The sequence below is a fragment of the Vitis riparia genome, chromosome 8 (genome assembly GCF_004353265.1).
Source record: "Vitis riparia cultivar Riparia Gloire de Montpellier isolate 1030 chromosome 8, EGFV_Vit.rip_1.0, whole genome shotgun sequence".
NCBI lineage: Eukaryota > Viridiplantae > Streptophyta > Magnoliopsida > Vitales > Vitaceae > Vitis > Vitis riparia.
Window position 1 is genome coordinate 8,915,503 of NC_048438.1, and position 24,156 is coordinate 8,939,658.

The 24,156-nt window shown below is 35.6% G+C and overlaps 2 protein-coding genes and 1 non-coding gene across 3 annotated transcripts; all 3 read left to right on the forward strand.

The window, feature by feature from the left end:
* Positions 1-11,122: 11,122 nt before the first annotated feature.
* Positions 11,123-15,030, forward strand: LOC117920796 (trihelix transcription factor ASIL1-like). Its single transcript, XM_034838432.1, has 2 exons — positions 11,123-12,243; positions 14,591-15,030. The coding sequence occupies exons 1-2, from the start codon at positions 11,388-11,390 to the stop codon at positions 14,602-14,604; spliced, it is 870 nt and encodes a 289-aa protein (XP_034694323.1). The 5' UTR covers positions 11,123-11,387; the 3' UTR covers positions 14,605-15,030.
* A 7,080-nt stretch (positions 15,031-22,110) lies between these two features.
* LOC117920950 (class I heat shock protein-like) lies at positions 22,111-22,795 on the forward strand. The gene has a single exon (XM_034838666.1). It carries the CDS (start codon positions 22,218-22,220, stop codon positions 22,662-22,664), a length of 447 nt encoding a protein of 148 aa, XP_034694557.1. The 5' UTR covers positions 22,111-22,217; the 3' UTR covers positions 22,665-22,795.
* Positions 22,796-23,203: 408 nt separating this feature from the next.
* On the forward strand, positions 23,204-23,277 carry TRNAI-AAU. The gene has a single exon. It is a non-coding gene; the product is annotated as a tRNA-Ile (tRNA).
* The last annotated feature ends 879 nt before the right edge of the window (positions 23,278-24,156 follow it).

Here is a 24,156-nt window from a genome sequence, read left to right on the forward strand (position 1 = left end):
AACAAAAACACCAAAACTTACACATTTTGATTAGAATTGATTGAAAGGGGCCTTAACATGCTAATTTGGTTAAAAGGCACTAACTACTACTCAAAAGTGTTTAAAAGGATTAATTATAAGCTATCAAATAGCACTTTTTGAGTAGTAATCACTCCCCCCAACCGACATATTGCTAGTCCCTTAGCAATGAAGGAGAGAAAAATAAAATAAAAGTACCATAATTTACAACATCATGCTGATCCAAAAACAATTTTCAAGTGGCATGATGATCTAACTCTCACATGGAACATGAAAGAAATAAAACTCAAACTTCAATAGGAGCTATCAAATAATTTGCCTAGTCACAATTCATAAAGAGAAGGCATTATGCAAATTTAAGCTTTAAAATCATTTCCACTTCCAAAGGACCAAACCTTACTCTTCCACAAAAATCTAAGTGTTATTTATTAGTTTTCGAATATAGTATGTTGAACTAATCTCTCCCCTCAACCTAGTTTTTTTTCAAAGCTTAGCAAACTAATCAACCTCCAATAGGCTAAGAACGCACCTCTTTTTTCACAATTTTTTCTCGTAGGAGTGCAAAGCTTAAAGGCATTCTTTTCTAAATTGTCCATGTAACGGGGGTCCATCGATGACTCCCAACCAATTAAGGTTTAGGGCATCAAGTTTTAAGGATCTTTCAACCACTAACTCCTCGGATTTTACCCCAGACTTTTGAGAATGAATTTTAATACCCAAGCACCTACAGTATGCTAAACTCCACCTATCCACCCTTGTAACGAGCATTGAGGTCGGTGACTCCCAACCAATTAAGGCTTAGGGCACCAGGCTTCAAATATTTTCACCATATACCCCTCAGACCTTGCTCGGGTTTCAAGGCAAGCAAACATTTCTTTCTTTCTTTCTTTCTTTCTTTTTTCAAAGACTCATTGGCCTTTTATAAGGTGTCCCAACACTATTAAATGAGGTCAAATGTACCAAGTCTAAATTTTCCTAAGTCAAGGGGGAAAATAGTTTTTCATCTTATAATCGGAACCTAGTGTGCACAGTGTGTGAATAGCTTAAAGTGGAAGAACTGAAGTTGAATTCAATAGATGTTTCAACAATTCATCAACTTTAGTAAGCATAATACAAACTCTAAGTCAAGTAAAAAGACAAAAATTCAATTTCTCCCTTTTCATTTTGAAAATTTTTCCTTAATAACCATGGAAAGTAGAATAAAAACTTAAAAATTTTAAAAATTAAGCAAAAAGCAACTAAATTACCAAAATAACTTAGCATTAATAGCAATACTTACTTCCTCAACTCTTCTTCTCCCCCCAACCAAGCTGAACATTGTCCTCAATGTGACAAAAGCGATTAAAAAATAGGGAGGAAGTGGTACCTCCTTAGTGACATGAAGTCTGAGTCGTATAGGAGAAACCACATGTTTCAAAAAAAACAAAAGAGTTAGTGAGTAGAGGAAATAAAAAAATGCCAAGCTTAAACAAAAAATGATGTCTATGTATGATTCTGAGAAAGTAAAACATAAGATATGATCAATGGATACCTCCAATCCCAGAATATAAGACATCAAAATATGGAATTATTTATACTAATATAATAAGTAAATACAAAAAGTAAAAAGATGATCAAGTAATGGTAAAGTCTTGTGGAGCTGATGCATCTGTGGTGGCCTCTTGAGTGGATTGGATCAGGACTTTAACCTCTATTTTGTTAGTCTCCTTAGGTGGCATAGTCTCCTCAACTGGAGCTCTCAGTTGGTAGCTATGGGATTTGATGGTTTTAAGGAGGTAAGAAATGGAATGAGAGGCTTCATGTGTGTGATCCCAGGGTGCGCAAGGCTCTCCTCTAGTCTTGGCCATGGCTGAAATGGAGAGGTGGTTGTTCATGAGTTCCAGAGGGTACTCAGCTGGTGCGTGGGGCTCTGTTGGCATTTTAGCAACTCCCCTTAGCTTTGCAAGGTGTTTTTGCAAACTTCCCTCCATTTTTCAAGTCAATTTCACAATTTGAAGGCCATTTCGACTTTTGGTGGTGATATCGCAGCCATTTTGAAGCTTGGAGATGATTTTGCAGCTCAAAAGTGATGAAAAGAAGGAAAAAAAATTTCGCAGCCCATTTCACAGCTGCGAAATGAGGGTCACTATGCTGCGAAATGGCACTCGTGTGCCAAGAAGTGGTTTCGCAGCTGCGAAACACCCTTCCAAATGGCGTCTCGACTGTGAAATTCCCGCTCAACTTTGCGCGCTTGTCTTCAAACGACCATAACTTCTTCATTTTACCTCCAAATTGCATACCGTTTGAAGCGCTGGACTCCTGACTTCCCAAGCTTTGAAACGAGATATGGTATGCATAATTTGAGCTTCAGGAAGTGCTTCAAAAATGTCTCCAACAGTAGCGAAATGGAGGTGCGACATTTCCGCTCATGGTTTGCACAGTCATCTTCAAACAGCCATAACTTTTCCGTTTCAAATCCAAATCGAGCACCGTTTGAAGCTATTGACTCCTGACTTCCCAAGCTTTCAAAAGATATATGGTATGCACAAAATGAACTTCAAAAAGTGATCGAAATGTGTCCAATAGTTGCCGAAATGGGGGCGCGGCTGTGACATGTCTGTTCATGGTGTGCACGCTGAAGGATTTTAAGGTGTGGAGGTTTCGTAGCCATTTTGCAGCTGCGAAATGAGTGTACGGGGCTTCCAAATGGTACTCGTGTGCCAAAAGTTGGCTTCGCAGCTTCAAAATCCTCTGCGAAATGGAGCTTTCTCCGCGGAAATGGGATCTTTCATGCTTTGGTGGTTCGCAGCCCACTTCGCAGCTGCGAAATTGGGGTCACTGTACCGCGGAATGGCACTCGTGTGCCAAAAGGTGGTTTCGCAGCTGCGAAACGTCCTTCGAAATGGAGAAATTGCTGAGAAATCGCTGCGGAATTGGGGCTTTTTACGCCTTAGTGGTTCGCAGAGCACTTCGCAGCTGCGAAATTGGGGTTCCTGTGCTGCGGAGTGGCACTCGTGTGCCAAAAGGTGGTTTCGCAGCTGCGAAACACCTTTCCAAATGGAGCTTTCCCTGCGAAATGGAGGATTTCATGCTTTGGAGCTTCGCAGCCACTTTCGCAGCTGCGAAATGGGGGCTCCTGTGCTGCGAGTGGCACTCGTGTGCCAAACATCGGTTTCGCAGCTGCGAAATCGTTCGCAGAGGGCTTAAAAGTATTGCGAACTGATTTCGCAACAAAAGGTCGTTTTCGCAGAGGTTGCGAAATCTCGCAGAGCTCTGTTTTTCCCCTGTTTTTGCTCTGTTTTTGCTCTGTTTTCGCTCCGATTTCTTCCCGATTTCTTCCTTTGCAATTCCTCTTGATTTTGATCATCCAAAAACCTATATTACATCAAAACAAAGTAGAATTAAAGCATTAAAATCAAAATTAAAGTATTGAAATCAAAATTAAAACATTGAAATCAAAATTAAAACAAGTAATAAGTAAAACAAAAAGCTATGGACTAGTTAGTCTTGAAAAAGACTAAGTCCATCAAAAAATTTGATCCTGATTCAGCTTGCCCGGATCCCATATGAAGTTAGCATCCTTTATTAGAGATTTGCTATGTATGATGGCAATGGAAACAATTCCCTTTCTGTCATACAAAGCTTGGAGAAAAAGCGGATGCATGTGTTTCTTCATTTTTTCCTTGATGACTATCCTCTGTGGTTCTCCTTGTACATTAACATCATAGCCATCTTTCTCTATCATTTTCCCCTTTCTCTTTCCTTTGATTTCCTCCCTCTTTTCTTTCTCTATTTCACTTTCTACCTCATGCTCTAGCTTGCATGTGGGTAGATCAACCTCTTTACCACTCCTCAGAGTGATCATTTCTTTGACTTCCCTCTTTTGTGAAGATTCTCCCTCCTTAGCCTCCATTTCATGGATACTCATGGAATTTTGATAAGGTTGAGAATGAGAGTTTTCTTTCTCTTGCACTTTGTTGAGGTTGGCAAACCTTGAGATTGAATCTTGGAGATTATCTATCTTCTGAGATAGATCATTTTGCACTTCATCCATCTTTTTCTCTACACAGTCATTTCTTTGACTGAGCTGAGCATTGATGGATTTGTTAGCTTCAACAAAGTCTTCCATGACCTTGTTAAGATTCATCATAGCTTGGTCAAGGTTTGAGGCTTGCTGAGGTGCTTGAGCAGGTTGCTGGTACTGAGGCGGCTGTGGTTTCCAAAAGAATGTTGGATGGTCCCTCCAATTGGAATTGTAGGTGTTGCAATCACCAAACATTTCCCTCTCTGTTGGAATGATAGGACACTCTTCCCCCAAGTGCTCATAAGATAGACAAATGGCACAAGGCCTAGCTTGCAATGGTGTCTGAGAGATGGCTTGCACTTCTTGCATGTTCTTCATTTCTAGCTCATCCAATCTCCTTTCCATATCTGCAATCTCTGCCTTCATGTCTATGCCATCATTCAAAATATACATCTCACCCTTAGCTTTAGGTTGAGACATCATTCTTCCCATATTTCTAGCATTTGGTTCATCCCATCCTCTTGAAAATTCAGCCACATAACTGATGAAGTTCATAGCTTCCTCTGCTATCTCGTATTCAATATGGCATGCACAACTAGCAATTTGTGAATTAAGAACAGAGAACACAAAAGAAAATAAAAGAAAATAAAATTCTAAAGATTAAGACTAACTAAAACTAGCTGAAAGGTTAACTAAAACACAAATAAAGGAAAAAAAAACAACTAAAAAGAGTTAGTAAAAAGAAAAGAAAAGTCACCAAACTTGTGATGAAGATCACAAGTGTTCTCAAAGATCATATCACTGCAAAGTGGCACCATCCCCGGCAGCGGCGCCATTTGATTCGACTCGAGCAACGGCGCCATTTGATTCATCCCCGGCAACGGCGCCATTTGATTCATGCCTAATTGGTGTCTCAGCTGATTCGTGTCCAGCTGGTGCTCCTTGATTGAGGGATTAATCAACAAAATTTATAACCTATTACACCATATACTAGGGTAGCAAAGACAAAGCTACTATAGCATAGTGGCTCTAGGATCGTTCACTGGGATGGGTTTTCACTTCACAAATGATATTATTTCAAAGATGAATTGGTGCCTTTTCATTTCAAGGTTAACTATAAAAGAAAACATAAACTTTGGTGGAAAAAGGATTGGTTTTAAGCTAACCAAAAATAGTAGTAACTGGATCTTACTTAGAAAAGTGTTTCTTGGAGTTTCAGATCACTAGGCTCAGATTCCTCATACAAAAAGGGAGTTCCGGTCACTTGTTTCTTTTCCTCACATTAGAGAATTAACATAAAGTCAATTCTCTAACAGGTGTTGCACAAGTGTATCCCTCAATTGGATTTCAGCTTTAATTCTCTCACTGATGCACCTTGTAATGGCTCATACTTCTCACCTAGCACTTGCCATTCAAGGTGATCTTTAACCTTGGATTACCCGTCAAAAGCTCGCAAGAGATAACTAATGGATGTCTCCTTGGAGTCCAAAAGCTTACCAAGTGTTGGCTAGTCTAGAAAATCCTACCTTCAAGTCACCTACCAGAGGCTCGCAAGGGGTAAACTAGTGAATCTCCATGGATGGAGATCACTTGCCTTACCAAGTGTTGGCCCAGGTGATTTAAAGGAGTTTTAAGTTAACTAAAAAGATAAAAACCATTAACGGGTCACACTTTCTCTTCATTAACAACTAAAACAACAAAACTTCCAATTTATGCATGAGAAAACTTACCCGGCTTTCTTCACTCCAAGAGACAAAAAGCTTAGCCTCTCATCCTCTGAGGAAAAATCCTCAGAGTTTGGTTGGCTAGAAAGAAAACTAAAGAGAAAACAAGAATATAAAGAAGAAACAGAGCAAGTGCCCTGTTCGTTAATTTCACATATATTATGATGGATCTCCTGCAAACCCTCCTCCGAGAGTCCTCATGAGAGTTTATATAGGAAGGTAATTTACCCTTCCTTGCATACTTCCTAACTAAGGAATTACATGAGTGGCTGAATACAAGGAGAAAATGGAAATTTAGACACAAAAATATCAGAAGAAAAGATCTAAAAGAGTCAGTGCACAGCTATCGGGAAGCTTCAGGACCGTTTCGCAGGTGAAAATGAGGTCTGCGAGATTTTGCAGATGCACAAGAGGGGCTGCGAAATTTCTTCATAGCAACCAGTTGATTCAACACCTTCACAAAGTTGACTTCCATCTGGTAGTGCTGGGCTTCCATCGCGGCGTGAAGCTTCAGGGGAAATCCATAGCACTGTGCAAAAGTGTTGCGAAATATCTCGCAACAAAAGGGTGATTTCGCAACACTTTGCTGAATCCTTCATTCAGCTTGGAGTGATCGGCTTCCAACGGCTGTAACTTCCTCATTTCAGCTCCAAATCGTACACGGTTTAAAGCATTGGATTCTTGACTTCCTGAGCTTTGAAATGGTATATAGCATGTAGAAAATGGACTTCGGGAAGTGCTTCAAAAGTGCAAAAGAAAACTGTAGCTACTGTCCCCTGTTTTCTTCACTCTGTTTTTCTCTTTGCTTTTCTCCTCTTTGCTTGCTTTGAACGACTTTGGCAAAGGGCTATGGAGCTCCAAATCTTGGTTCTTCATGAATTTGAGCTCTCCATTGCTTTCCAAGGATTCCATATAACTCTCCTCAATCTCATAATGCTTTGGTGATCAAAATACTAACAAAAACACCAAAACTTACACATTTTGATTAGAATTGATTGAAAGGGGCCTTAACATGCTAATTTGGTTAAAAGGCACTAACTACTACTCAAAAGTGTTTAAAAGGATTAATTATAAGCTATCAAATAACACTTTTTGAGTAGTAATCAATTACTCCTATCTGAGGACCGAAACCAAGGTACACCAATTGGGAACGAATCAATGATTTTGGTGCATAAGTAAAGAATGTAATGCATGAAAATCCTAGTGCACCAACAACCTAACAAAGAGATCTTATGAAGTTTGGGTCTTGAAAAACACTTCTCTTTGAGGTCTTCTTCTTAATGATTTCTTTTTGGCTTGATTTGTCTTTGTAATTGCCACCTTGGAAATCGTCTTGCCTAATCACACTTGAAATATAATCATTAGTTCTAAACCTTTTTTTGTTATCATCAAAACCGAGATTGACCAAACCTTGGTTTCATAGTTAGCATGTTTTAAATCCTTATTAAGTTTAAAAATGTAATATATATATTGTGCATAGGAGTTAGAAAATCTTAAGATAATCAAGCATATTCCTAACCTAATCCGGGCTTAGGAAACATAGAGATTTGAGATTTTCCCATCATAAACATTTCTCTACCGGGATGACATAACAATTTGGTGGTAATGAAAATACTTAAAATCATTAACACGACCTATTTTGTTGGGGTTAAAAAAATGATACTTCTTCTCCTTTATTTCCTTTAAGATGATCTAATACATTTTTTTTTTCTTGGGTTGGTTAAGTTTTTCTTACCTCTTTCTTTTTATCTTGTGTTGAAATTTTGATGGAAGTCATTTTCATTGTCATTAACTCCTGAATAGGTATCTTTAAGGTCTTATCACTTCTCTTTCTATGGCTTATCTCCTTTTGATGGTCAATAATAAGATCTTTCTTTGCACCATGGTTGGCTATGCTAGGTTTCATGTTATCTGCTCAAGTAGCCAACTCTTCAAAGGTGTGAAGTCCTATCCTTCAGAGGATGTATAGAATACCCTAATGTATTCCTTGTATGCACATCTCCATAGCTAACACTACAAATAGATTATCCTTGTAGTCAAGACTTAAAGAACATCAACAATTGATGTAGTCAATGATCAACTCATCTTTCCATTGCTTAGTATTTGTAATCTTTATCATGCTTATAGTTCATCAGGTACTATATAAGCAATTAAGGAATTCACACTCCATTTTTTCCCAACTATTAATTTACTCGGGTGCAAGGTCTATGTACAAATAAAAAATATTCCGTCGAAGGGAACAAACAAATTGTTTGACTAAGAAGTCACCCTTTGTACTTGCATTATTGCAAGTTTTGACGAAGTAGGCAACATATTTTCTTTAGATTTCCTTTTCCTTTAAATGACTAAAACTTTGGAGGTTGATAATTCATAAACATATATAGGTTATCAATCCTCTTAGTATAAGGTTTAGAGTACATGAATGTTTTTTTGTGATAGTCTACCATACTATGCTCCAATGTTGTTAGTTATCATGTCTTGAAGTTGTTGGGCAAATAGTGGTTATCGAGACAAATTCAACAATTTGTCTCCTGATCTGCACCAACTTAGAAGCATGTGGTCCATTACCTAGAGAAGTAATCTTTTGAGGTTGAGTAAGTCTTTGGCTTGTTTTAGTCATATTTTACACCTAAGCCTCGACCTTATTCATAAGAGAGACTATTTGTTGATCTTTCTCCTCAATAATCTTGGTGAATTTAGTGATGACATGAGCCATCTCAACTAATTTTTTTTTTTTTTTTTTACAAATGTAGCATAAGTTGTAATCATCGACATAGTTACTAAGAAGGAAGAAGTAAAAGAGTCAAAATGATTAGAGGAGTTATTCCCCTTTGACCTCCTAGTTGGTGATCCAAAGTATGAGCTGATGTTAGAGTTGACATCAATGATAGAGTAGAGGGACTTATCACCAAAGTCCTTTAGTGTTGAAGGGCAATTTTCCTTACCACAAGGACTTTGGCCCTTTTCCCCTAAAGAGGCTAACGTGATGAGCAATTGGTACTTGTTGTGCATCTCTACTGATTTTAGCAAACAAGTATGCTCACTTGTTTGGTTTACTGAAAGTGTAATAGTAGTGTGTTGAATGAGCAATGACAATCTTGTCATGCACAACTTGAATTTTTTTAGATGTCATCGTCTTAGTAATGATTATTTTTTTTAGTGAAAGAGATGAGAAGTAGAGATGTCCCATTGGGCTTGCTAGAAATTATACACATAAATTTTATAAAATCCTACCAAAAAAAAAAAAAAAAAAAAAAAAAAACTAAAGAAAAAATATGTAAGCAAAAAAATTGTATTAAAAATAATTGTGGGGTATAGACTTGGTAATAATATTCTATAAAAAAAAAACTATTTTTCTTCTAATTCATTTAGTTTTATTACAATTCGAAAAACAACAAAAAAAAGTATTTTCTTGAGTTTTTTTTTTTTTTTTTTTTAAGATCAATCGAGGCTTAAAGTGGTTTGTACCTAAATGAATTTATTGAATGAGGAAGAATGTGTGTGTAACACTTCTGCGTTTTTTTTTTTAACTTGTAAGGGTATTTTGTGAAACCTTTTTTCTCATGTGAAGTTGTTATTTTTCGATCCCTTTCATTGAATGAAGTCATTATTATTTATAGGTGAAGTTAGAAAATTAAAATTGGAAATTTGGTTGATTAATTCAAAAAATTTGGTTCCTTGATTTTAGCAACTTATTTCCTTCATTAAAGAAATTTACTAATTAAAGAATATTTATTTTTTAATTCTTTTTTATTGAAAGATTTATTTTCTTTATTTATGAAATTTGTCAATAAGAGATTTTTTATTTTTTTTTCTAATTCCCTCTTGACTTTAAATATTTGATTTTATTTTATTTTGAAAACTTAATTTTGTAACCTTTCAAAATTTGTTGTGTATCACCTTTTGAGTTGCATGTCACGAGTCCTATTTGTAGGACCAATCACTTGTCAATTCTAAATTTTGTAAAACAATGAAGTCACAATTTTGAAGACTAATTTAGTAGTAATTTAATTTATTAAATTTTTTTACGTCTATACTCATAATGATATTTTGGTTTATTCTCATAAGTAGTTCTACTTTTCATATTTAGTTGTTTACAATTTTCATATGATTTATATTTAATTGTTATTGTCCTCTTTTAATGACCGTGTTTAATGTTTAATGTCTATTTGAATTAACTATCCATTTTTTAATGGTATAAAATAATAATAAGTTTTAAATAAAATATTAGAATTAAAGACTTGTATTTAAAAAGTTGTAAGTTTAAAAATCAATGAAAAGAAAATTAGAGATTGAAAAAAATTAAATAGAAAATCTTGCAAAAAGTTTAAGAACTCCTACATAAATGATCTGTAAATACATGATATGTTTGAAAACATATTTTAAATATAGTTTTTAAAAAGTACAAAAGTTCTTTTATTTATTTATTTATAATTCTTTATTTTTAATAAAAAAAATCTAAACAACCTCTAATATGTGATTTAAACAAAATATCATGAGCAAGAAAACACAACATATAAGAAATGATTACATTTTCATGTCTCTTCAAGATAAGATAATGGAACATCATCCTTGATCCAAATAATTGTACAAGAAATAAATGATTAGTAAAGATAATATCATCATAATAAATACAAGCTTTGTTTGGAAATCTTCTTTTAATTCTAAAAATAATATTTAAAAGTTAATATTTGATGGAGTTGGATGGGTGCCTAAGTTAGGCTAACCTAATCCTATCTAACCAAATAAAAGATCAAAGAAGTAATTTTTAGGAGTTAGAACTACTGAAAATGGACCAAAAACTATAGAAAAAGAGATCTCTCTCACTTTTACTTTTCTTTTGAAAAAGAAAGATCGAAAAAACTTGAAAATAAAAGTTTTTTGGAAGACAAAAAAATAGAAAATTTTTTGCATTGTGAAACAAAGTGATTTTCGATTTTAATATGTTCCTATTCACAATTTGAGAAGAAAAATTAAACGATGAAACAACTAATTTTTTTGATCCTTAGGAAATGTAAAACCTTATATCACATACAAAAAAAAGGAAATATTCATTTAATTAGAATGGTAAAATTATTAAAATTAATCTTATTTAAAAAAATATATATTTAATATATAAAATCAATAATGAAACATGCTTTTATTAAAATTAAAAGCTTCAATTAATTTTTCTTTGAAAAAAACTTATTTAACACATTAAATAAATAACTAATTTATATTATTTATATCGGAAAAACCTTAAAAATTATTTTTACAAAGGTTTAGCGTTATACACAAATAAATGAACGGCGTGTGGTTTTGATACCGACTCACTGAGGAGGTGATTCCAATTTCCACATAGATGAGGGAGGGAGGGCATGGGAAGCTCCAATCCCAAAGAGGCACATGAAAGCTGAGATGAGAAGTGCGTGCGTAACTCTCCAAAACAAGTCATTTTCCTAAGAGAGAGAAAGAGAGATGCACTGCCGACGGCGTCCCTTTGCTGACTCTGCGCCTCACACCATGATGGTGGGGACGCTTCCTCATTCTTATCCCTTCCTTTTCCCCTCCACGTCCGGCGTTCCTTAACACCCACACCCAAAACTCTTCCAACTTCCATCTACCGTCCTCTTCTCCCCTCTCCAAATCCGCTGCTCTGTCTCATGGACAACCAGGCCGCTCATCCAAATCCTCGGTCCCACCACCACCCCTTCGGCGGCGGCGGAGGAGGAGGAGGAGGGGGCCGTGAGGACTGCTGGAGCGAAGGCGCCACAGAGACTCTAGTGGAGGCGTGGGGAGATCGTTATCTGGAGCTCAACCGCGGTAACCTCCGTCAGAAGGACTGGAAGGAAGTCGCTGACGCCGTTAACAGTCGCCAGAACGGAGTAAAGCCCCGGAAGACCTACATCCAGTGCAAGAACCGGATCGACACCTTGAAGAAGAAGTACAAGCTCGAGAAATCGAAGCCGGCGCCGTCTTCCTGGCCATTCTACTCCCGCCTCGACTACCTGATCGGCGCCGTGGCGGCGGCAGCTCCGGGAGGAAAGAAATTCGCGGCGGCAGTGCAGCGGAAGTCCCCCGCCGTGACTTTCACCGTGAAGGCTGGGAAGGACAAGATCAGCCCTAGCCCCAACCATAACCCTAATGCCGTTGTGTATTCCGGCGGATCGTCATCGAAGTCGAGGCTGCAATCGGCGGGGTCGACGGAGAGCTCTCGCGGCGGAGGCCTTGACGACGGCGATGACGAAGACGTGGTGTTCGATGGCCGGGTCAGGAAGCATCGGATGGATTCGATGGATTTATCGGATGGAGCGGCGTGTAGGGAATTGGCGAGGGCGATTTTGAAGTTTGGGGAGATTTATGAGAGGATTGAGTGTGCGAAGCAGCAGCAGATGATGGACTTGGAGAAGCAGAAGATGGAGTTCACTAAGGATCTGGAAGTTCAGAGGATGCATATGTTCATGGATGCTCAGCTCGAGCTTGAGAAGATGAAGCACCCCAAGTTTGCATCTGGCTCTGGTGAGCTCCATCATTTCCTCTTCTTGTATTCGCTGACTAATCCAATTGATTAATCATTTGAGGCAGTTCCAATATTTTTAGATGAATAATTGTTGCTATGGAACGACTCAAAATTTTGCGCTACAACTGAAGCTTTGAACTTTATTCTTACAATTGAGGCCTTAAATCTGAATTCATCTGGTGCTAAACCTTATGATTTTGATTCAATCTTACATTCTTTTGGCCTGAATCTTATATTCTACCAAATTCTGTGCTTCCGATTGAAACCAAGTCAAAATACTCCTGCAAATTTTGAATTCTGCCCCCTTTGAGTTTTAATATTTCAGTTTCTTGCTTGGAATGATGTTAAGATGGAATCATGACCTTCATGGAAACTAAAAATGAATTCTAAAGTTGACTCAAAAAAATTGTTATGAAGTTTCTAAAGTGAGAAACCATCCCACTTTGCAATTTGTGTGATTAATGTACATATATACTTGATATAGCTTCTTATTATAACGAGATATGATGAGTTGCTGGGTGAAATAAAAAGAAAAATGAAAGGCAAATGGATTTAGAAAATTATAAATATGAATTACCAATGATGTATAAAGATGAGTTAGTTATGGAAATGACTAATTTTCAATCCGATAAAATCAAATTTATGCTATTATACGTGCCTTGGGTAAATGTCCTATAGTGTATCTATATTATTGTCTTTTGTCAGATCAGTCATTTTATATCATTGCTTGTCGGGAAATGACAAAAGGAGTTATGGCTATGTAGGCAGAATTAGTTCTTGATAATTTTGTTTAGGTTGAACTTGCTAGGATTACTAGTTTAGTTGTTTACAATGTGAAATTTATAAAGTAATGTTGCAGTCTGGGATTTTTTTTCATGTTGTTGGCAAAAAAAATTTAATGATTGAGAAAGAGGCATTTGTACATGTGGAAGCTTCTGGGCTGCAGCATCATGTTGTGGTGGTGATTCTGATTGTTGCTTGTTGTGGTGTTGGAATTAAATGTGTTCTTGGGTATAATTTTCCACTATCAAACTATTTTTTGTAGGATTTGCAGATAAGACATCTTACTTTAATAAATGTAGAGGGCTTTTTTTTTTTCTTCTTCTTCTATCATTCTGATTCTTGGACATGGCATGGAATTCCATCTGTACTTCGAATCATTTGGAACAAGGGCAACAAATCTATTATCGCATTTTCCAACTTCAACTCGTGTTTCTTTGTGTTCGAACACAAGTAAGGTGCATTCTTATGTCATTGTTGCTCCAGGGGAGAAGTTGTTACTGCAGAATGCCATCTAATTGGGGGTAGGCAAGATGTTGGCAGGTGCAGTTAAGTGAGGGCTTGCCTTATGCAATGGCATTACTCTCGAATCATGATTTGAACTCAAGGCACCATTAAGCTTTTTTTATTTGTCTATTATGTTTCCACTTTAGGAGATTGAGTTTACCTATTCAAAAAAAAGGGGAGATTGGGTTTGGATTTATTGCTTGGGTGTCTCTTATGGTGGAGTGCTTAGGACATACAAGAATATTTATATGTCACAGTATATAATATATCAAGAAATTGGTAGCATATTCACGGTTTCTGACTCTGGTTATAACCTGTCAAGATCATTACAATAAGCCTTGGGTTTGTTCTGGCGGTGACACTACCATGCCCTCTGTTTGCCTGGTTCAGTTGCCAATAAGTAGCAATAAGTTGCAACCATTCTGCTATATAATTAGATGATCTACCACGTGGATCTCATTATAAGATAGAACTAATAGTGCTACCTTATGCAACATTGTTGGTTTATCATCTAAAGAAACCTTTTTACTTTCTGAGTGGCAGTTGTTAATTCTATTCTCCAAGCTTCTCTTGCATATGGTCCTCAGTGTGCTGTTGACTGTCTGTATTGATTAACTATGATTTGACCATCAATATTGAAGTCTACAATGTGAGGTGTGGGACGGGGGGGACCAATGGGGTGAGCCTTGAAAGTGTGCTGGGAAGGCCCCAGGACCCCCTTATAAGCCCCTGCCCCCACTATGTCAACTCTATTGTGTCAGTTCAGGTAGTTCCTTTGTTCTATGACACCTAATATTAACCATCCTTCACAAGCATTCATTTTTCAAGTTCAGTTGGTAGTTGTGCTAATACTCAAATTATAACAAATAAGCATTGTATTGAAAAGTCTAGGTTTGCAAGTTGTGAGAGAATCTCAAGTCGAATGAGGTTTTTCGTTTCTTTTAGTTTAAATTATCATTACTCGCACAAGCCAATGAGACTAGTGCTATCTTATGCTAATGTTAGTGTGGGTTTTCCAACACATTCCAACAAACATCTAACTTTGGGAGTCCTTTACAGGGAAGAAGTTATAGCTGGGAATGGCATGAAGAACCACATCTCCCTATCCTGGAAGAGAAGGTGATTTGATGATTTGCTTTGCAGATTCCCCCTCTTGAAAATGGGGTACAAACTAATGACTGGTGGTGCACGGAATGGATGATAAAATTATCAAATGTTCACAATGTGAAGCACTTACAATGCCATGCCTGTGTTTATAACATGTAATTGGTAACTGTGCATATACCCAAATGTGTTGCCCAGGCCTATATTGGCCTCATTGTAGCCGTTGGGTTTGAATTATGGGTGCACCAAATATTTCATATTTGCCAGTATATTTGCCTTGTGTCTTACCCAATGGAGCAGCTGGCAATTTAGGGGAAATCCAAGTCTCTCACTAAGATGATTTGGTCAGCCTAATATAAGTTCCTCCTACTTCCGTAGTTTATGTTGGATAGCTAGTTTTGCTGTTCTTAAAAGTGTCTCTCCGTTGTTAATCATATTTGGGTTTCCAGATGTTTGGTACATCTGTAAACCGAGCATCCTTCAGCTTCTCCAGCCATGCTCATCAACTCCAAATGGAGCGGACCATTATTTTTGAATTTGTTTTAAGTATTTTGTGAATGAATAGTTATATATAGGTAAGTATTAAGTATAAATTTTATATCATAAATATAATCTTCTTGGAAATTCAGTAACCATTTTAGATATAGTTTGCTGGCGGGTCGGGTCTTTTTTGAAAGGGTTTGGGTCTTTGTAAACTGTTTTAAAAAACAAAATTTCTGTTTTTAAGAACAACAAAACGTTGGAGAACGTGTTCGGTAATCAAACAGCAAAAGACGATTTGCAGTTCTTGAAAATAAAAAATAAGATACATATTTTAGTTGTTTTTTTGGTTAAAATAAATATATATAAAAAAAATTAATTTAAAATGTCTCAAATTCAAGTTTTTAAACAATTTTTTATTTCACAAAATATTATAAAACGGTTTTAAAAAATACTTTTTAGAATTGTTTTTCAAAATGCTTCCTAGACATTGGCTTCATTTTCATTTCCTGCCTTCATTATCTCAAATGAAAATATATAACACCACTCTTGTTCCCCAATTTCTCATCAACAAATAACAAACAATTATATTACCCATATTTTAAGCCATTGCTATGTAAATAGAAAACAAAGAAGGCAAGAAATGTTCCTGCGCGAAAGATTGAAACATAGAAACATAGAACGGAGTTTCATCTTTCATCAATCTCATTAATTAGAAGAATATTGGTTGAAATTCATTTTGTCAGCCGAGTTTTAGAAGTTGGAGGCTGATGATAGTCTGTCAAAATAGTGGGAGGTTAGATGCATTCGGAGGTTGCTGGATTGGTGTTCAGATGCTGGTCGGAAGCTAATAAAGATCTTCCCCGTTGAAAGCAATGACCGTAGTTTTGATTCTTCCAAGGCACGGTTTAAATTCATTGACCTGGGAGCTCCCCAGAAGCCTCAGTCTTGGAATATTGAAAATTATGAGAAAAAAAAAATTACGAGATGGACTAAAAAATTAAATAATAAAACATACATCAATCACATAATATTATTTACATAATCTGGTTTATAATTTTAATTTTATAGTCAAGTTTCTTAGAATCGATCATTTTACCTAACCAATGACCTGAATTCATAAACATCATTACTATCATTTATTTTCTATCAATGAACAAAAAAATATGTTAATGACATTTCATTTTCCTACAAGAATATGTTTGAGATCAATACGATGAAAACTTAATTTTGTGGGAAGTTTGAAATAAAAGACCTTAGAGTTGCCAAAAAAGTATATGAGTATTGAGATTTATAGACATTGAGAAGTAAGGAAATCGTACTAATTACATAAAAAGTACATTGAAAAAGTGTTGGAATGCTTTGGAATGTAATGGCAAAAACCAATGAGTCTCCACTAACAACTCATTTTAAACTTTCAACTGCTTTCTCACCACAAACTGAGGAAGAGGGGGGACACGTCACATGTGTCCTTATGTTAGTGTAGTTGAAGCATTATGTATGCTATGGTTTACACATTTTACATGCAATTGGTGTGGTGAATTGATATATGGATCACCTTGAAAAGATCCATTTTCAAACAATAAAATGAATGCTTTTGTACTTAAGCATAATATCACATGTTGGCTTAGTGAATTGATATATGGATCACCTTGAAAAGATCCATTTTCAAACAATAAAATGAATACTTCTGTACTTAAGCATAATATCACATGTTGGCTTAGTATATAACAAAAGTAGTGATGTCTCTAGGACAAGTGTTGATGGTGTTGATTTTGACAATATTGAAGATATGGATATAAAAAAGTCTCTAACAGGGCATGCATTCACTTTATGTGGTATTGTTATTAGTTGGAAAGCAACATTACAATCTACAATTTTTTTTCAACAATTAAAGTAGAATACATGGTAGTCATAGAAGTAATGAAAGAAGCTATTTATCTTAAAGGGTTTGGTTGGGAATTTAGGCTTACAATAAGAGTTGACTATTGTGCATTAATTTCATCACCAAACTACCACACATTTGACTAAAACTGAGATGACCAAACATATTGATGTCATAATGCATTTTCGGGATACGATTGTATAGGGTGATATTGCTATGAAAAAAAATACCTATAGTGGATAATCTAATAGATATGATGACTAAACCTATTCCTATAGTTAAGTTCAGGTGTTGCTTCGACTTAATTGGTATGGATAGTATCTAAAGGCCCCTTAAGGGTGTGAGAGTGAAGTAATATGAAACATTTTTTTAGTTTGTTTGTATCTTAGGAATTTGAGCCAGAGTAGAGATTGTTGTAAAGTATCTTAGATTTTATTTTGAGTTAATTGGAAACTCATTAATAATTTCCTAATAGAAGAAATTCATGTAGGGGTGCTTCCTATTATCATAAAAAAATAAAATAAAAAATCCTATTGAGTAATCCTCTTGTATGAGTAAGTATCTTTGATAATTCTACAATTAATTTTCTATATGGAATCTTCCTATGCAATTAGGCAAATATATAGGAAGAGATTTTGACTTAGAGAGAGAGAGAGTCTTTTTTTGGGTGTGATTGGGACTTTGGGATTTGAGAACTTTAGGTTGTGACATCTTTTAACAATAATGGAAGTTCTTCTCTGTCTTCATCCAAGGATGTAGGCTTTAGGTTGAACCACATAAATTGTTGTATGCTTTGTGTGTTTTCTATTTCCATTTTCTTATTTTCTTCTCCCTATTTTTATTCTATGTCAAAGTTCTTCATAACATATCTTATATAAAAGTTACTATTATTTTTTTTATGTTAAAAATAGAAAATGTTGGGATTGAGCCCTAAGAAACATAACTCTATATAATAGATTGAGATTCATTTATAAATTTATTTATTTATGTTTCTTGGTTTCTCCTTTATTATCTCATGTGTTTGAGCATATACTATTAGGATAGAACCTTAAAAGCATAACATGATGTAATAAACTCTTGGATTTCATTTGTTTAATAAAGTTCCAGTTCACTTTTATTTATTCTATTTTCATGCATTATATCTTGTAAACACTCTAGTCTGCATATTTTGCATTGTACGTGACTTAAGTGCATTAAGAGTTGCATAGAAGATCCTAGTCATGGGTTCCCTATAAATAAATGACTTGTTCACAGTCGGTTCATGGGTCTATGCATCCCATTAAAGGTCGTAGTGCACTATCTTTTAATTGGAGGGATGATTGGTCTTGACTATCGGGATAAGTTTCTCATGGGGAGTGCATTAGTATGTATGGTTACACATTGGATAAGATTTATGGTGAGTCATGACTCAAGGCTATCAAGTAGTCATGACCTCACTAAGTTGCTTTATTATATTATCTTTTAATCTTGAGAGAATATTGAGCTTGTACTGAAGTTAACAGTGGCTTTGATCTACGCGTGAGATCGTAAGTTGATTATATATTCCCTATAGATTGGGTCACTATTGATGAAAGCCAATAGCAATAGGTATTCTCAATAGAGACACCATGATATCTCTTAAGATTGAAATAGTGTGTCATTTTGGGTGTCCTAAGGAAGTGTGTTCATGAAAACTATGGTCATAGTAGTTTCTTAAGTAGAATTTGACATAGGTTCTTTGATAGCTAAAACATGTTAGTTGAACACATAATAGGAGGATCTTTAACTCAATGATAGAAAATGTACTCTTGAAAGACAAATAGCTTCCACCTTGTTAGACTACTAACATCAGTTCATGAGAACAACGGTCTTGATAGTAGGTCACGAACCCAAGCACATGGTATCTCATTGTTATTTATATAGAATATTGGAGTTCAATTAAATCTATGTAGTAAGATGTTTGAATCAACTTTAGAATTGGATTCTAAGGGAGCTAGTTGTCACAAGCTTATTCAAATGAGCCTCCCCATGGCCTTATATAGAGCCAGGAAGCTTCTGGAGACTCCTAGAGTGGGAAGAGTGTGGAAGGTTCTAGAGAAGCCTGGAGGAATCCACACAATTCTACACCATGATGGAAGGCACGAGAGGAGTCCGGGGTTTTCTAGAGAAATCTAGAAGACTCTTGTATATACTTGTATATAGGCTTGTACCTAGAATGGTGTAGGACATTCTAGAATAGTCTTGAGTTGTAAGGAACCCTCCAAGGTTCCAGAGAGTTCCATTGGTGCCTATAAATAGGTGAGGGCCTCATTTGGCCAAGGCACCAAGCAAGTGAGCATCCAAGCACTTGTAAAGGCTTCTTTGAGTAATAAAAAGCTTCCATTCTTTCAAGGGTTGCCTACCAAGCTTCTTGAGTTTTCGAGTCGCAAGTGTCTTAGCCGAGCAAGCTAAGCATTGGGGAGCAAGGCTGACTTAGCAAGATCAACTGTCTTGGCTTGTCTAAGTGCCGCACGAGCTTAGTGAACGACTAAGTCCGTGACATAGTGCTCCTATAGGTCCTAGTGGTTCCCGCTTTAAGCTCATATACCTTGTTGGCATGGGTTATGAAGGTTGGATTGACTCTAAGTTCACTTTTGTGCATAAGAGCGTTTTAGTAATTATGCAAGATTGCATAGGGGTAAGTGAGCAAAGCCTTTGAATTGGGCTAATTGATTAATTAATAAGCCTTGTTGGGTTAAGTAATTAATTATGACCCATTTTGGGCTAGATTAAGTGACCCAAGCCCTTAGTGGGCTCAAGTCACTTAAGCCCAATAGGGAACCCTATAAATACCCCCATAGGGTTTAGGGTTTCCATAGTTTTTTTTTCTAAAGAGCCAACTTCCACCTCAAAAGAGAGAGAGAGAACCATAGCCTCCACTTTCTTTTCCATTCCCATTGGAAGTGTGTTGAGATCAAGGTTCGAGTCATTGGATGGAAGACTCCAGGTTTATGAGACTTCTTATAACTTCATTCTTCCTCCTTCATCACATGGACTCGATTCGGTAACATCCAAAACTAAGGTATGTCTTTCATTTACACTTTATGAATCTTTTAAGAGTTTAAAAAATGCAATTTTTCCATTGTGCATAAGATTTAGAAAAGCCTAAGATAGTTTTGCATGTTCCTAACCTGATCCGAGCTTGAGAAACAAGAGATATAAGATTTTCCTTTCATACATGCCCACATCACTTGCATTGTACATGACTTGGGTGTATTAGGAGTTGTATAAAAAATCCAAATCATAGGTTCCTTACAGAATGATGAGTATTATTAAGATGGTTTTCCCATAGTGAGTGTACTAGTGTATGTGTTGCATATTGGACAGGACCTACAATGAATCATGATGCAAGACTATCAGTTGTCATGATTCACCAAACTACTATATTGCATAGACTCTCAACCTTGAGAGAGTATTGAGCATGTGCCAAAATCAATAGGAGGCTTTGACATATGGGCGAGACCCTAATGTAGTCATATATCCCTATGGATTGGGTTACTATTGATGAAGGTTAGTGTGAACAGATATTCTCAATAAAGACACCATGATATCTCATGGTATTGAGACAATGTGTCCCCTTGGGTGATCCGAAAGATATGTGATCTAGAAAACTATTGTCATAACAATTTTTTTAGTGAAATTTTGACATATGCTCATTGGAGCTAGAATATGTCAATTGATCACATAATAAAGGAGATCTATAACTCAAGGATTTGAAATGTAATCTTGATAGGTGATAACATTACCTTATTAGATTATGGACATTAGTTCATAGGGGTTTGGATGTAGTAGATAGTAAGACATGTACCCAAGCTATGCTCATTGTAATTTCATAGGATATTGGAGTGTAGTTGATTCTCTTTAGTGGAATGTTGAATCAACTTCATAATTGGATTTTGAGGGAGCCATTATTTTCCTATAGGTCCCAATGGTCCCTACTCAGGCTCTTATTACATGGAGACACGTTTTATTTGAAGGATTTGGTTTTGGTTCATAAGTGTGCATAAGGATGTTTTGGTAAAAGCGTAAGGTTCCACTAGATCTTATGAATTGACTTTCTAGTATGTGCTAATTAAGTAATTGGAGTCCATTAGGGTTGATTAATTAATTTGGATCCCATTAGGCTAGATTAAGTGACACAAGCTCAATTTAGGCTCAAGTTACTTAAACCCATATGAAGCCTTATAAATACTCCTATTAGGGGTTAGTGTTTCAATTTTTCCTATCATCTTCTAAATAAAGAGCCTCCACAGAGAGAAAACCATAGCCATCATTGAAGAAGGAAAAGACCACTCTTTTCCCATACCTAGCTTCATGTGAGGAGAGATTGAGTAGAAGACTAGTGGATGGACAAGATCTATGATGTTTTGTACGGTTTTGAATTCTTTATCAATAGATTCTGCAGTTTGGAATTGATTTGAGAACTTCCATATTCACATATGAATTACTATCTTCTTTAGATTTATATATCTAAATGGTTTTTAAAGTCATATTTTCACCTAGATTGTTTTCTAGAAAAGCTTAAGATAGATTCATGTACCCTACTAGGTCCAAGGCTAAGGAGTGGAGCAATTCGTGATTCCTAGTAGAAAATAGAAAGTGCATCCAAATTATGAAAAATGTGTGGAATGTGTGAATGTGTAACGAGAATAAAAAATTCCTTTTATTATTCATTCATTACTATATTTGTTTAAGTAATAGTAGGAATTAAATAATAATAATAATAAAAAGATACTTCAAAAGCTGATTTTAAAGAACTAAAACTTGAAGAAGGGTGAAGAGAGAACAAGAGTTTTTATTTGGTTGCAGAAAAAAAATTGTTTAAAAATTGTTTATGAAGCCAAGATATCTCTTTTCTTTTCTTTTTTTTTTAATCACTGTGATTTTGGATTAAATTGTGATCATTGATTAAGCGAGAAAAAGTAAATGGTCTGTTGAAGTTTGACCCTTTACCAAGCAAGGCTGTCCAAATGGGCTAATCGGAAAATGGTAGAAGGTCCTGGAACTTTCGAGGATTACATTTCCTTCCGCAACCACAAGAACTTAAGAAGACCTAGAAGAGCCATGAATGTACTAGAATCTTCTTCCCCATTCTTTATATACTCTACTCATTTGCGTAAGTTGCGTCAGCAAGCAATCCTTCCGATCTAATATTTGATTCCTCCAAGATTCTCAATACAAATTAATACTTGCAAAAACATGTCGCTCTTCATTCCAAGCAGCATGTTCGATCCATTCTCTATGGATATTTGGGATCCCTTCAAAGGCTTCCCTTTCTCCAAAACTCTTGCCGACCCTGAAAGATCCGCCTTTTCTAGCACCAGTTGTGACTGGAAGGAAACTCCAGATGCTCACATCTTCAAGGCTGATCTTCCTGGATTAAAGAAGGAAGAGGTGAAGGTTGAGGTTGAAGAGGGCCCGGTGCTTCAAATCAGTGGAGAAAGGAGCAAAGAGCAAGAAGACAAGAATGGAAAATGGCATCAGATTGAAAGGAGCAGAGGAAAGTTCCTTCGCAGATTCAGACTTCCTGAAAATGCAAAGATGGATGAGGTTAAAGCCAGCATGGAGAATGGTGTGCTTACTGTAACGGTTCCGAAAGAGGAGGTGAAGAAGCCTAAGGTCAAGGCCATTGAGATCTCCGGCTAGACAATATGCTCGGCATTTCAATTAGTTCCTTTGGGAATATCTAACATGAGTGTGTGGAAGTATTGTACTGTGCGTCTTGTTCATATTGTAAATTTTATTACAATGTTATAAAACAAGACTTCTTTTAATTATTCCCAATAAATGTGGGTTTAAATTCTCAAATTGATTAAAATGTGTGAAGCTTATAATTTTCTTTGTCAAATGTGTGAAGCTTCCAATAGATTCTTTATAATTTTCTTTGTCAAATGTGTGAAGCTTCCAAGTTGGAGACCAAAAGATATTTCATAAAGTATTTTGTGGGAAAATATTTTCACCAAACCACAAAGTAAATTTCATATGATTGATTTTAAATCTCACCCAGTTTTGTAGATGAAGACATAATCATTTTAAAACATAATATTGAAACCAAGATAAAATGAAAAAATAACATTAATATTGAAACATGAATTCAATTCAATCAGCTGCAGGCTTACTTTCACTTCAAATAAATTAGAATCTATATAATAATTTGAAAGTAATACTTTCTTTAGAAAGCATGTGGCCTATTAGCTCAGCTGGTTAGAGCGTCGTGCTAATAACGCGAAGGTCGCAGGTTCGAGACCTGCATGGGCCAGTTTTTATTCCCCACCACAAATTTAAAGTTTTTTTTTCTTTTCTTTTGATTTATAGAAAGATAACACACTAGAAAATTAAAACTGTTGCAACTTCTATGCATGGTTCAATTTTTATTTTTATTTTTCACAACCACAAATTCAAAAGATATTTGAAAACCAAAAAAAAAAAAAAAAAAGTAAAATCGATTTATAGGAATACAAAAAACTAGAAATTAGAAATGATGCAAGTTAGGTGTTGTATCCTAGGCTGATTGATTCAAGTTTGTATGTGGGTTAGATTAAGTTGCAAGCCTATCTAATGGCCAATTTAATACTTGTTTTTACCTATTTATTTATTTATATAAATTTCTTTATATATTAATATATTTATATTTTTTTACCAATTTATATTTTTTATAGTCTTTTTTCTTTAATTTTAAGTTTTAAATGTTTAAATTTTAAAATGTAGAAAATTTATATAAAGAAAAATTTTCAACCTATTATTTATTTACTTTGCAGGTAAATGTTTTTCATTCCTCAATTTTATTTTATTTTTTATTAGAGGCTGATTTTATTTCAATTCTTAATTTTTTTAGATTCCTTTCTTCTAAGCTCATGAATATTTTCATCTTTTTCTTCCATTATTTATTTATTTATTTATTGTTCATGTACATGTCTTTTCTTCTCTTTTTTTTCACCTATTTTTACACTTTGGTGTAACATAGGTGCTATAGTATACTGAATTGGATCAAGTTTGTTGGGGGGTTGGGTACTTAGGTTGTTAGGTTTTTTTTTATAAAAGTACATTTTTTAAACAAATAAAATTTTTAAGATAGGGTAGATTGGAAAGCATTTCCAAATCTACAACAATTTGGACCAAATTTGATGCTTATGTGGAG